Genomic DNA, 14,292 nt, shown 5'->3' on the forward strand with positions numbered 1-14,292 from the left:
CAGTCTATAAACAGATGTATTTTCCTGCATCCAATATTTAGAGATTAATGAAATTCTTTACAAACATTTATGGTCCCCAGACGACGAGTCCTGCTGACTTTGGCGATCTTCTAACTTTTACTCTAGCGCCACCGACAGGTCGATGTCTGTTGTTTTATATAAACATTCTCAGCGACTGTGGGAGGGATTGACGTAACATTTGGTACACAAATTCATGTTCCCCCTCAGGATGTACTGAAGTCACTTTGGTTCTCCCTTTATTCCTGTGAAACATATTGTAGCTACAGTAAAACATATTGTCAGAGGTAGTTTACTGCTAGCTAAGGGGTATTTTTCAGGTCAGAGTATCGGCTAAACTGTAGGTTTTTGTTGTTATAGTTTTAATCAAGTCATGATAACAGTGTGGGGGGTCTGGGGATGTCTTTTTGCTGACTGGCTCCTTCCTGTTTCATCAGAGGAGACAGCATTTGCTGACTGGTTCCTACTTGTTTTACTGATTTAAACAACAGGATTCAGGCAGGATGAGCAGTTTAGACAGAAGGAGGCCGTCGTTGAAGAGGTCAGCCAGCTACAAACTGCTGACGATCCGGCGTGGCAGTTGGAACACAATGTCCAGGGCAGCAGATTAATCGCCGTGAATCGCAGCCAGCAGACGTTTCTGCTTTTTCTCTGTATGACGTTGACCTCCGTGTCGGGACACATCTGGGCTCACACTCTGATAAGATGATGCCACTGAGCAGCTCCCAGAAGACACAAAAAGGTTGCACTTTAGCAATTTTCAGATGATCACGTGAGGAAACTGTCCACTGTAGTTCAACCGCAAACTGTCTCAATTAAACAAGCTCTGTCATCACCAGCACGGGCTGAAGGGAAGCCAAACTGCAGCTCACTTTTAAAGATTCTAATGTTGAAATATTGAAATATTGAGTGTGTGTGTTGAGGTTAAAGAGCCCCTTCCTCAGTGATGTGCCCCAGGCTTCACACCAACTCTGCCCGTCACTCACCATGCTCCCTCAGCTTCCTGCCATTGTTCTCTGCTATGTGGGGCCTGTTGTTTTTTTTACCATTCCTACCAGCCATATATACACACAGGATTATGTAAGGTAATGCAGAGAAAACTCACCCTCATAACGTTAATGCAAACGAAAATGTATGATACAATTTATTAAGATCTGTGAGAACTAAAAACTGATTTATTTTGTTCATAACCTGTAAGCAGAAGCCGAAATCCAAGTTTCCCGGGACTCTGATGTGGATCAGTACAGGCGGACCATGCCCACATAATGTATCTTGCTGTTGTCTATATACAGTGGTGGAAGAAATACTCAGGTTTTTACTTAGTAAAAGTACCAATACCATGATGTCAAAGTATTCCATTCCAAATAAAAGTCATTCATTTGACATCTTACTTCAGTAAAAGTGCAGAATTATTATAATCAAAATACTAAAAAGCATCAAAAGTACTTATTATATGCACAATTAGATTATTAATACTGATGAATCAATTTCCAAGTAGCGGACAGTGGAACTAGTTTCAACAATGTTATAAATGTCTGTGAGTCAAGTTTATGGGAGAGGAAAGAAGAAATATAATTGAGTAGAAGTATAAAGTACCTTAAAATTGTACTTAAGTAGTTAGGGTTCAATGTAGAGTTATCAGATGTGAACTCATAGTATTTGGGATGGAAACAGTTTGTTTTTTGAGCTAAGTCTTTCTGTTTGTACAATGTTCTCCCATTAGTACTGAATAGACATTTTGCTGTGTGGGCATCGCTGGACTTCCACATCAATCCCCACCACTGCCTGAGGATGTCCTGTTATATCTGTGTGTGCGTTTGTGCATGTGTGTGTGTGCGTGTGTGTGCGTGTGTGTGTTAATGAGAAATGGGAGGGTAGAAACCCTCACCGTGAGAGCTGGTACAAAACATCTGGTGTCTGCAGGCTTCAAACAGAAAACTCTCCAGAAGACAGCGCGGCTTCAGCAGGGACCTGGCCTCTTCATCATCACGACAAGGTACGGTGATCACCAATGCTGTATTTTGTTACCATACATTTCTCTATGACAGAGGAACTCCTCCGATCTTACACATTGAAGTCTGTTTACATGTGTTGAACTGCATGTTTTAAAAAAACATTTAAAAACCTTTTGTGGCTCCAGTCGGATAAATTGCCTCATGTGATGTCACTAGTTGAGTCAGCGTCAGTTGGGTCTGAAGACCAAGTTTGAAAATGTAAAAAGAAAATCAGGGTTGATGAGGTTAGAATGAAGAGTCTACCAGACCCCTGTACCCCGCTCCTCATCAGCTACATTAGCTGCCACTAGCATATCAAATGTTGAGTTGCATTGTGGGTAATGTAGGCACCATGTTTTGACAAGGAAGATTAACTTGTATGAAAAGAAAAGTCCAACAGAGTTGTTATAGAAATCCTGAATCAATGGAATAATCTTTACACATTTATGAGTCATCGCCTTCCAATTTCTGTCATGTCAAGAAAGTAGTCCCGTCCTGTTTTTGCCAACTTCAAAATGGTTCCAAAAATTTGATAAATTCTGCGATTCTCTGACTTTGAGAAAGTTATTCAGGCATTAGTTTTCTCAAGAATTGACTTTTATAATTCACTCTTTACCTGCTGAAAAAGTATGTTCACGCCTTCTAGTTATCAAAAATGCTGCAGCCACACTGTTGAGTGGATCAAACGAGAGAGATCACATGACCTGTGTTGGCTCCCAGTTTACATCAAGATGGATTTTAAGGTTTCACTCATCACTTTCTAAGCGCTACATGGTCCAGCCCCACCTCTGTAGATCTTGTATGCCCCTATCTTTCTGCACAACTTTGGTTTGATGTGTTTCTTGTTATTTTGTATTATTTGTGAAGCACTTTGTAACCCTGTTTTGAAAGGTGCTATAAATCAGCAGGTATAACTTTAATGATAAACAAAGCCAAACATGCACCCACAGCCCCTCAAAGAGAGACATTTATACCTTATTAATGCATGTTGCTGGTTGTGAAATGTCTTTCTACTAATCTGTTGTGGTTTAAGTATCAACCTCTCAAAATCATTTGAGAAACATTTCAACTGAGGAAGTCTGCCACCCTCCTCCTCCTCCTCCTGTTATGTAACGTCTGAAAACATAATCAGATTAACCCAAAAAGTAAATCTCAACTCCAGATATCAAACAGTTTTCCTCTGCTTTTCACTCCAGACCATGAGCGGCTACGAGCACAACCACTCTCTGGACTACTACAATGGCACACCATGGTATGTCCATGAGTGCACCTTCGAGCTGCGCACTGCTGGAGAATATCGGCGCATCGCCCTCTTCCTGGTCTACCTTTTCATCTTCATGGTGGGCCTGCTGGAGAACGGGCTGGTCGTCTGGGTCAACTGGCGCCGACGCCACTCGGCCAACGGGGTTCTCTTCTGCATCATCAACGTGAGCATGTCGGACCTGATGGTCATCATTATCCTGCCTTTCTTCATGATGGAGGTGACCATGGACAAGGTTTGGCTGTGGGGACGCTTCCTCTGCAAGGTCACCAACCTCATCTATGCGGTCAACTTCTACAGCAGCTCCTTCTTCCTGGCCTTCATGACCCTGGAGCGTTATCTGTCCCTGACCAGACCCTCGTTTCCGGCCTTCTTCCCCGTGGTGGGCCGGCGCCGCTGGGTGCTCTGTGGAGGCCTGTGGGTGCTCTCCTTGTTCCTCGCTCTGATGGAGAATGTCCACGTGGATCTTCTGGAGTTGAGTGAGCCGGGCTGTTACATGATGCCTGAGCACAACTTCACCGAATGGTTCATCTCTGTGGGCTTCCTTTGCCTGATCTTCCAGTTCCTGGGCCCCGCTGCCGTCATCATCACCTGTAACGTGCTGCTCGCTCGTGCGATTAAAACAGCGCCGGATGTGCAGGGCCGGCGGGACGTGTGGCTGGTGCACGTGTACTCCCTGGTGTTCGTCATGTGCTGGCTGCCCTTCCACCTGGTCATGTTCCTGATGGTCATAGATGACATCGACCCGTTCCTCCTCAGCTGTAACACGGTAGACCTCCTCTACTTCTCGTTCAACGTGGTGCAGAGCGTGTCTCTGTTCCACTGCGTCGCCAACCCCATCCTCTACAACTTCCTCAGCAAGAGCTTCCGCAGCAACCTGATCAACACTGTGGTGGACTACTTACCCAGAGAGGGACCTGCGGACTGGGTGGGAGCAGGGACCCGGCCCAACGCTCCTAACGGAGGCGGGTTAGACCCGGAGAAGCAACGCAAGTTAAGTAACGCCAGCACCAGCCAGTCTGATATTGGATCGTAAAAAAAAAAAAGAAGCCAAGATGAGAAAAGTGAGACGTCAGAACTGAATCCAGTCTTTGTGCTTCAGAATACCAGATGCATAGATTGTACAACGTATCATCTCACTCTGGTCATAGACTCATTGTGCTATTTGTTACACTACTGGTGGGCTCACAGACACCTTCCACTCATTTTTGTTAACCATTTATCTGATCGCAGTTTTAAAAGGAGGAAGGCATGAAATGTTTGGTGTGTGTTGTTCCCCCCCCTCAAAGCTGCTCAACGCCCACTTATCTTAAAATCTGATGGCACATAAAGAGAATAGTGCCACACCAGGAATGTGTGTAAACAAATCTGCTGTCGGTCCAGTGCCAGATAAGAACATTCATCATAACAACATAAACATCTAAAAATGTAACTGTTTCACCTCAGTACAAATCTTAACAGATAAATCATAATTCATACCACTTACTGCTTATTTATCTGTTCCTAGATGCTGCTGTTCCCTACATGTGATGTAATAGGGTTTAAATGCAATAAAACGTTGTTCTCTTTAATGCAGAGTAGAGCAATAAACAAACTTGGGGACGTGTTTATTCTACTGAGACACTTTTGCTGTCCTTGCACGTGGCTATCTCCCTTCTCGCAGACTTTATTAAATTCACTTACATTTCTGTCATCTGGAATGCGTCACGGTCAACTGTTGAAAAGATAAGAAGGCAGAAAAAGGGAACAGGGGGTGTCAGTCCACAGATGGCACAATAGCAGGAAGAGACCGGGCTTTAAAAAGGGCAAAGGTCACAAGGTCCTGGAAGCAGGAGGTTCACAAAGTGGCGCAGATTTCTGCAAGTTCATCACTGAAATTCTGATGATGGATGGACTTTGTGGTTCAGGACAGTGAAGAGCTGAGTTTAACCACTTCTACAACTGGTGTTCAGTCGACTCATTGAATTTTAAACATAAAGAAATGAATACTGATCTCAGGAGAAACTCCTTTCTGTCCCCTGTAATTATGAACGACATAACCATTGAAAGTGTAAAGGAGCACAAGGACCTGGGGGCTGTTATTGATTGGAAGCTTTATTAATGTGGACATCGAGCTGCGCTGACATTGATTCATTCAGAGTATATTGACCATTTGTATTCAGTGTTAGGGGGGAGTGTTGTCTGTACAAAACAAGAGCAAACTGAACAGGGTTAAACATGGTGGCAGGATAACTGGGGAACCAATGTGCAGTATAACGTACATGTCAGACCAGTACAATGAGATTCACTGCACCCTCTGTCTAAATATGAAGGTATAGCAGGTCCAAGAGGCATCACACACAATTCAAATGCTTAAAATGCTCTGAAGTTGACCCCCTTATGAACTTGCACCTAATGTCCTTTATAGATTTCCCAAATTATGCTTTTTATGATGGGCAATTTATCGATATATCGATATTGTGACATTAGACTTGATATCGTCTTAGATTTTGGATATTATAAAATAGCACAAGTGTTGGCATTTCCTGGTTTTAAATGAGGCATTACAGTAAAGTGATGTTATTTACTTCACTTATCAGACTGTCCCATTCTCTCCCTTTACCCACTTAGCCTTTATATCTACATCACTGGTGATTCGTTAAACATCTCATTCTTTAAATATTTTGTAAACGCACCAATAGTCAAGCCTACAGTATTGATATACTGTAGGCTGTACACTTAGGGCGACTGTGGCTAAGTGGATCAGAGGGTCGGCGGTTCAATCCCCGGCTCCGGCTCTGCTATTCGCATGTCAATGTGTCCTTGAGCAAGACACTTAACCCCAAAATTGCTCCCGTAGTTGTGCCTACGGTGTAGAAATGTGATAGAATCTGAATTGTAAGTCGCTTTGGATAAAAGCGTCTGCTAAATGACTGTAATGTAATGATATTGAGGTATTGGGTCAAAAACGTTATCTCCATATCGCCCAGCATCACTGTCATGTATGGTTGTTGCTGTTCTTCTGATATTCTTTTAAGCTCTTTGTGCAAAGCTGAAAACCCGTTGGGGCAATAAAGGTTTCATTCATTTCATTTCATTCAAACGTGATCAAAAAACAGATTGACACATAGTTTCGGGTTGATAACAGTCTTCCGAGAGGCATTTATTTCATTCTTTTCATGAACAATAGTTTTTTTAAAAAGCCAACATTCATACAGCTTTAGGAACAGACAACATATAGAGGCATACAAATAATAAATAGTTATACAGCCATCATAAATATGAGGTAAGACACAAACTTGTGATGGGCACTTAAATAATTTCTACAGCACAACTGATCACACGCTCTCAAATGAATACAGCAGTGGCAGAATCTGAAAGCATTCATAACAACAAATAACACGTTTTTTTTATGTTTAAATGACCAATTAAATCAAGCTTTTATGTGACTGGTCCCGTATCTCTGGAGTGAAAAACTTCCAAGACCTTAAAAAAGTGTGAAAATAGTGACTGCAAATATAGGAAAATAATTTCTATGCTACAATGAGGCGCTACTTTAATAATCATCGACCACGGACACGGAAATCAATCCTCAGATTTCAGTGGTGAAGATACAGACTTGTTCGGAGTAGATGAATATAAGCAGAGTGCTGCATGACGGTCAACAAAGCCACCGGCTTCCCTTCTCTCACTGACACTGAACAGGATACACTGCCACCAAGTGGCTTCTTTTTAATCTTAGTTCAAAGAGGTCAACTCAGTGAACAGCATCCGACAGATAATATGTCCACTACATTCTACAAGTCTACGTCTATTATAGAGCCGAGGCCAACAATCCATCGACAGAAAAGAAATCTGTTGTTTGTCAAACAAAGATGTCAGAATTCTCTTTTTGCAGCTTCTGAAATGCTTTTTTATATCCTTATAAACTGAATGTCTTATGGACTGTTGAGACAAAACAATTCATTTAAAAGATGTCGCCTTATACTTAGAGAGACAACCATTTTTAAAATTGATTTGACATTTTAGACAAACGATTAATCGAAAAAAAATAATCGATAAAGAAAATAACCATTAGTTTCAGCCCTATTCTATTATATGCGGTATGTGGTCCACGACAACCAGACACAGTGGAGGTGTCAGAGAGAGGTAAAAAGGGACGAGTAGGGGAAACTACCCTGCCGACGCGTCAGACGTCCATGTTGGGCAGCGGCTCTTTAGAGTGGTCATTGTACATGAAGGTCTGCTCGATGTTGAAGTCCGGGGGCAGGTGGTCTGTGTGCAGCTCCATGTGCGACGACACCATTTTCAGCGTGGAGAAGAAAAGGCCGCAGACCGTGCAGCGGTACATGAGGGCTCCGGCGTGCGTCTTCAGGTGGCAGATCATGGTGGAGCGCCCTCTGAAGAAGCGCAGACACACTTTGCACTGGTAGGGTTTCTCCCCGGTGTGGATGCGGAGGTGGTAGGTGAACTCCCCCGAGTGGGCGAAGCACTTACCGCAGTAGCGACACCGGTACCATTTCCCACGGACGCCTGCTGCCCCGACTCCCCCGTCCTGCCCCGAGTTCCCGTTGGTCAGGACCCCGGTGGGCAGGCTGTGTAACGCCCCTTGAAAAAACTTATCTGGTACGCTGAAGCTCATTCCCAGCCCCAGACCCATGTTGCTCATTTTAACGAGGCTGCCGACCTCCCGTTGAGAGGAGGAAGACGGAAGGCACTCCAGATTCTGGTCCGCTTTACGTTTGCCCAGCCAGCCTTGGGCCCTGGCACCTCCGACACTCACCAGGGACTCGGTGGTGTGCAGGCTGAGGTGGTACTGAAAGGCAGCGGCGGAGCGGAAAGTCTGCGGGCACAGGAAGCAATGCAACTCCTCCACTCCCGGCACGCCGCCGCCTCCCCCGACTCTGTAAGCCCTCAGCGCAGCAAACTGCTCCCTCTCCTTGGCTGCCGCCTCCTCAGCGTGCGTAGTCATATGTCGGTCCAGCATGGAGCGCTCCACGAAGCAGCGGGCACAGTGTGGGCAGGTGAAGACGGGCAGAGAGAGGTGGGCGAGGGCGTGCCACAGCAGGGAGCACAAGGAGAGCTGGGGGAGGTGGCACACGCCACAGCTCAGGCTCTGGGGACACACGTGGCTCAGCAGGTGGTCTTTGACCGTCTGTGAAGGAGGTAAAGAAACGTGTGAATGAACGTGAGATCTCATGACGGTGCAGCAGTCTGTTTGTAATTCCATATTCTTACCGTCTGACTTCTCTGTTGGTGAAATACGTTTTCTGGTCCCAATTATACAACGGGTCTCAAAACACTGTAACAAGCCGAAGGCTACAAACAGTCATTTCTGTGAATGAGTCCACTATACCGTATATATAAACACACCATACAAGGGTTGCAACTTACAATTATAATCATCGTTTAATCTGCCAATAATTGCTTTGATTAATCAATTAATTGTGAAGTGCCTGTAACAACTTCCTAGAGTCCAAGTTGATGTCTTCAAATAACAAAAGCCACAACGAGCTCGCATAAGAAAAGCAGAATGTCGTCACGATTGAGGAGCTGAAACAAAAGAATGTTTCATGACTTTCAGAACTTTCATGATTAAACTATCAAAATTTGTTGCCGATAAATTTTCCGACGATCTACTGTTGAATAATCATCTCAGCTCTCTACACCGAATACTTTAAATTACTGCCAACAATTTTACGAAGCAAATGTTTTGACTGATCATTCAGGCAGCCAGTCATCTTAATTAAGTTCACTACAGTATTAAAATCAGCTTGCAGAGACTTGAAACCTGCCGAAACTGACAATAACTCCCAATTAATACGAAATAATAATAATAATAAAAAATTCCCTCATTTATACTCCTGTTTATTTTACTCTTTTTCCTTAAATTTGTATTGTTCTGACATGTTTTATAAAAAAAGATTATTATTATTATTATTACATACTTATGTACAAAATGGACCTGAAATTTTCAGATAGAAACCGGCATACTCCTCACCAAAAACACACATCTAAAATGTCCACTCACCTGGAAGTCCTTGCTGAGGGTCTTGGCGCATGCGGCACACTGCAGCTCGGGGTCGAGGCTCTGGCTGCTGCTGGTCAGCGCCACCTGTGGTATCGTGTAGCTGGAGGCCGCGTGGCGGTGGTGGCGCAGCAGTTTGTTTTGGCTGCAGAACTGCAAGTGACACATGTCGCAGGTGAAGAGCTGCACGCCAACGTGGGAGAGAGAGTGGGCGACACCGGCTTCGCAGTCCGGGAACGAGGCCCCGCACACTCTGCAGAGCCCCAGCTCCGTCAGGTGGGTCTCGGCGTGTCTTCGGATGGCATCCGGGTCTGCCGGGAGAAGCACTGCGCAGGCTTTACACGGCAGCATGTTCCCCGTCACCTGGAGGAGGGAAAAAGCATTAATTCTGTTGTGTGGACTTATGTTCGCCTGAAATATTTCAGTGCAGAGGAATTCAAACATTACCTGGCTGCTTGAGCTCCCTCCGTCTCCGTTCTCCACATACACAAGCTCGTCTTCATCATCCTCCTCATCTCCCTCCTCCATGAAGTTCTCGTCGTCACTCAGCTCGATGATCTCACCTGCCAGCTGTCTCCACTGCTCCTCCTCTGTTCCCTCCATGGCACCGTTTCCTTTCAGAGCCTCCCTCTCCTCCTCCTCCTCCTCCTCCTCATTCTCTCCCTCCTCCACCTTTCCAAACACCAGCCTGCCGTCCCTCTGGACGTCCCCCATGCCGCCCTCCACTGACACCACCTGCAGGCTGCCCAGAGGCTCTCCGGAGGACGACGTCGGGGCGCAGGCCTCGGCTCCGAGCTGAGCCGAGGAGTCGGGGAAGGAGCAGGAGTCAGACGGTGCAGCGTCGCTGCTCTGAGGCACAGAACTTCGTGCGCACTGGGAAACCATTCGTCCATCTCTGTCCTTACAGCCGCCTTCCTCCTCCTCCAGCCCTGGCTCGATCTTCAGCTGGAGAACAGGCCCCGGAGGCAGCACGCCGCCACACTGTCTGGAGTGGCTGCCGGTCAAAAGACTGAGTCCTCCTGGTTGTTGCTGATCTGCTGCCATCTGCCCGTAGCCGATATGAGACTGCACGTCTTCCTCCTTCAGGTCCAGAGACAGAGCCCCGGTGTGAGCTTCATGGCCGGCCCCGGCTGCCCTGGTTTGGAAGAGCGGCGAGGGAGCGGCAGCAGGCGTCGGGGCCGCAGACGAAGACAGAGACGAGCAGGAGGCGGCAGAGGAGCACACGGACGACGCAGAAGCTGCACCGACGGCGGCCACTGTGGACGCAGCAGCGGCAACCATGCTCGAGTTCAGGGCGAGGTCTCCTGGACTACCCGGTTTACAGTTTGCAGACGCAGAAGCCCGCAGGTCGGGGAAGGTGGCGTGACAGGCCCTCACCAGCTCACCGACGCCCAGCCTCTCGGCCAGCTCGTACAGCACCCCGACATCTATGAGATCAGTCAAGATCTCCCCCGTGTAGACGAAGGTCAGCAGCTTCTCAAAGTTGGCCGGGGAGATGAACTCCAAGGAGAAGGCAGCCGTGGACGAGGACGGCGCCCGGGCAAACAGGTTACGGAAGTACGTCCCGGCGCAGGCCAGCACCGCTCGGTGCGCCGCGAACGTGCGGTTGCCGACTTGCAGGAACACATCACAGTATTGGCGCGACTGGCGGCAGCCGTTGAGCTGAGCGAGCAAGCTGGCAGCGTGGCCGGGACCCTGCAGCTGGATCCTCATCCCTGCTGCAGCTCCTGGTGTGCTACTATCCAACTGCAGGAGCAGAGAAGAGGAGTCAGAACAGACTGACAGCAGGGTATCTGCACATTTTATAGTACAAGTTCAATGACGTAAGACGTTTTTTAATACCTCTAAGAAGAAAGAATAATACCATTACTGCGGCAGAAGAAATCAACTAACTAGACTACAGTATATACACCATTATTGAGTTTGAATAACTGAATTGTTCAGTGCACATCAGCAAACATAACTGCTTTCTCATTAACTAAAAATAAAACTGTAAAGTCCAATGGAAAACAACGTTGGCTGCATTTACCAAACAAACATAAGAGGGCAATGTAGATACAACTTGACAACCCGGTCACTACAACCTTTGACCTACAACGACAAAAATGTGAACGCAAGACGATCTCAATTCTTTCTATAAAAGAGCAGAGTCTTGGTAGAGCACTCCACCGTACAAAGTTATGTTAACCATTTATATTAGACTAGATGTTTTGCTTTGAGTGTGCAAAGTACACACAAAGACAGATCCCGTGTATAAATAAAGTACTAGGTAATAAAAAGTATTCTTATTCTCAGATAATAACAATGAGTCCAGGCCTAAGGTAATTGTGACCGAGAGCATGAAAAGAATAAAGTTTTGCAGAGGATTAGAATAAGAATCATGCAGTTTATTACCAAGTTCGTTACACACACACAAGGATCAATACAAATAATCAATAAAAATAGAAAATTTAGAATAGAAAATATGAAAATGTACAATAAAATATGGTAAAGAAACAAATACGGGTACATTAAAACAAGTGTTGTCCAGGAGTATTCAGATCCTAAACATCAGGTAGTAAAAATACTCAAAAAACAAACATTCAAAACCTTACCTAAGCAAAAGTATGCAAGTATTACATCAAACTATACCAGTAGTACTCACTGTGCATTGTTCCCCGTCAGTGTTTTACTACCATACATGGTGTTTTTTGCATTAATATCACTGCAGCATTAAAGTGTATGTTGCATTTTACTCTGATGTTTGTGGGACGAACTCGTCTCTCTGAAAAGTCAACTTTTCATGAGCTCTGCAGAAACGAGCCCGTGTGCAGGTTTTGTGACGGAGCCGATCCAAGAGCGTTTCTAAATAGTTGAATTGTCTTCAGAAGTACGAGATGTCTTTGACGGAGAGTGGACATATCATCTCTATTTAGTATAAAACCAGCAGCAGCAGCGACCGACCGCTAGCAGAGCGCACATTCCAGTATTTTACGACCCATTGTCCCCAGTTTGAATATTTTATGACAAAGTTCACCCCTCGTGCTGAACCCATCGCTGCATAGTTTCAGCCGGTCGCGTGAATCGGTCTCCGCCTCCAGCCACTTCTCGCTGAATGTGCATTTATTTACCGGTGCCGGAGCCTGTGCTGCTTTACCGGCTCGCGGCGTCATGCTCCTCCCGGTCCCACGTTCGGTCCCGTTTCCCCGCCGCAGCCATCAAATGTGTGAGGCTGGGTAAACACGTCCTTCGTCCGGGTTAAAATGCGGATGACAGTCGCACAAGGTGTGCTACCGCCACCTAACGAGCAAGCAAATAGGTAACGGACGTTGCGGAAATAGTCGTGGATATAAACATAAAATATGAAGAAATACATTAAATCTCTCAATTATTCTGCTCCAGAGAAAATGTAATGCCTCAACTCAACGCCAGACAGTTTCAGGTGAATATGGATAATAAATAATAATAATAATAATAATAATAATACATATCACCAGGAAGCTCCCCCAGTTGTTTTTGTACAAATATACAAAGTAGTAGCAGTTCTGTAGTTAAATGAACACATGAATGTGTATTTTGGATGTTTTTCTTTCCACTCGTCTGAAGAACGTTATGGAAGCAAAACAGCCCAAAGTCTCAAACTTCATCAGTGCATGAAAAACAAGCAACATTTTTAGATCTTGAATATCAGAAACAGTTACTCAGCTCCAATCAATAACGTAAAATATCACCAACGAAGTCAGAAATCAACCACAAAATCAGCCAGAATCATCTAAAAACATATGAAAAGGCCTCAGCAAGGCTCAAACAAAGTCGTCACTGAGATGAAGAAAGTGCATCACATCACTCCAGGTCTCAAATCTTTGCACTGGCTTCCTCAGTGTAAATAAATGGTTTATAAAACACTTACTGTCCCAGAAAACACATGTATGTACTTATGTATAGCACTTTGAAATGTTATTGGAAGCTGCTAGACAAACACTAACAGCAGAATCATTTCATTGGGCCTTAAATCAGCGTATTTTCAGACTGTTTGGCTGGTTCTCGCTGTCATGTGTGAGCTCAGCTGAATATAAGAAAATATTCATAACTTACTGCAACAGTAAAAGTAGCGAGGCACGTGTAGCCAATAACTGGGTAGAAGTCGGCCTTCATTTTATTGCAAATTCATATGAGCAGAGGTAAAAGTCTTCTGCAAAACAACAATATGTAGATCACTGGATATTTGTCTCTTTGGTTTCTGATTGTCTTCAAATATTAAAGGATTACAGTGAAATAATCAGACAGACTTCCATACGCAGTCAGCCGGGGGCATTTTCACCCAATTTGTATTTAAGACCTTTGTTACTTTAAATACTTTGTTTGTTGTATTAAGATCCCAATTAGCTTTTGCATCGCATCAGCTTTTCTTTCTGGGGTACACACAGTTTACATGGTGACAATACAGAAATACTCACTCACACTACTCATCACAATACACTAATAACAGGCAAATCACGTCCACTGCAAAGTAAACAATAACAATTGACATAATTCAATGAATACAAACACAAAGGAAATAGGCATAAACATCATCATTTAACATATATTACCCATCAAACCCGTGCATAACAAGAATACTTATTAATTAATGAAGTGAAAGAAAATAATAACGACCATCAGAGGTACAGAAATAAGCTGGTAACCTAACCTCCCTCCCACCAACACAAACAGGTGTTTAAAGTAACCGTTGTGTGGTATCAGTCTTTTTCCGTGTTTATACTCTTGAGTTTACATTTCAGAGACTGTTCATTCCAACAAGAAGCTAACGGAGCGTAGCCACCTTTTTAGACTCATTACAGCAACTCTGTTCACTAAACGCTAAATCAGACACATTTTTACAATTCATTCGTGGCAAAAAATCCTCCTCAGTTAATGTAGCCGTCTCGTTGGTATCATTGTGACTTACCCATTTAAAAGGTGTCGAAGACTCCTCTCTTTTCACTATGTTTTCAAAGGGATTCTGGTGGTCGTCCACGGATATAATTTACAAC

At 44.7% G+C, this 14,292-nt stretch overlaps 2 protein-coding genes across 2 annotated transcripts; one reads left to right on the forward strand and one right to left on the reverse strand.

Annotated features, from left to right (window-relative positions):
* The first annotated feature begins 55 nt into the window (after positions 1-55).
* On the forward strand, positions 56-4,867 carry ackr5 (atypical chemokine receptor 5). Its single transcript, XM_031844726.1, has 2 exons — positions 56-2,014; positions 3,209-4,867. The coding sequence occupies exon 2, from the start codon at positions 3,212-3,214 to the stop codon at positions 4,307-4,309; it is 1,098 nt and encodes a 365-aa protein (XP_031700586.1). The 5' UTR covers positions 56-2,014; positions 3,209-3,211; the 3' UTR covers positions 4,310-4,867.
* Positions 4,868-6,178: 1,311 nt separating this feature from the next.
* On the reverse strand, positions 6,179-14,292 carry zbtb39 (zinc finger and BTB domain containing 39). Its single transcript, XM_031844700.1, has 4 exons — positions 14,208-14,292; positions 9,728-11,026; positions 9,284-9,643; positions 6,179-8,407 (listed from the first exon to the last, which is right to left on the reverse strand). The coding sequence occupies exons 2-4, from the start codon at positions 10,991-10,993 to the stop codon at positions 7,442-7,444; spliced, it is 2,592 nt and encodes an 863-aa protein (XP_031700560.1). The 5' UTR covers positions 10,994-11,026; positions 14,208-14,292; the 3' UTR covers positions 6,179-7,441.

The sequence above is a fragment of the Anarrhichthys ocellatus genome, unplaced genomic scaffold (genome assembly GCF_004355925.1).
Source record: "Anarrhichthys ocellatus isolate YVR2014 unplaced genomic scaffold, GSC_Weel_1.0 scaffold5, whole genome shotgun sequence".
NCBI lineage: Eukaryota > Metazoa > Chordata > Actinopteri > Perciformes > Anarhichadidae > Anarrhichthys > Anarrhichthys ocellatus.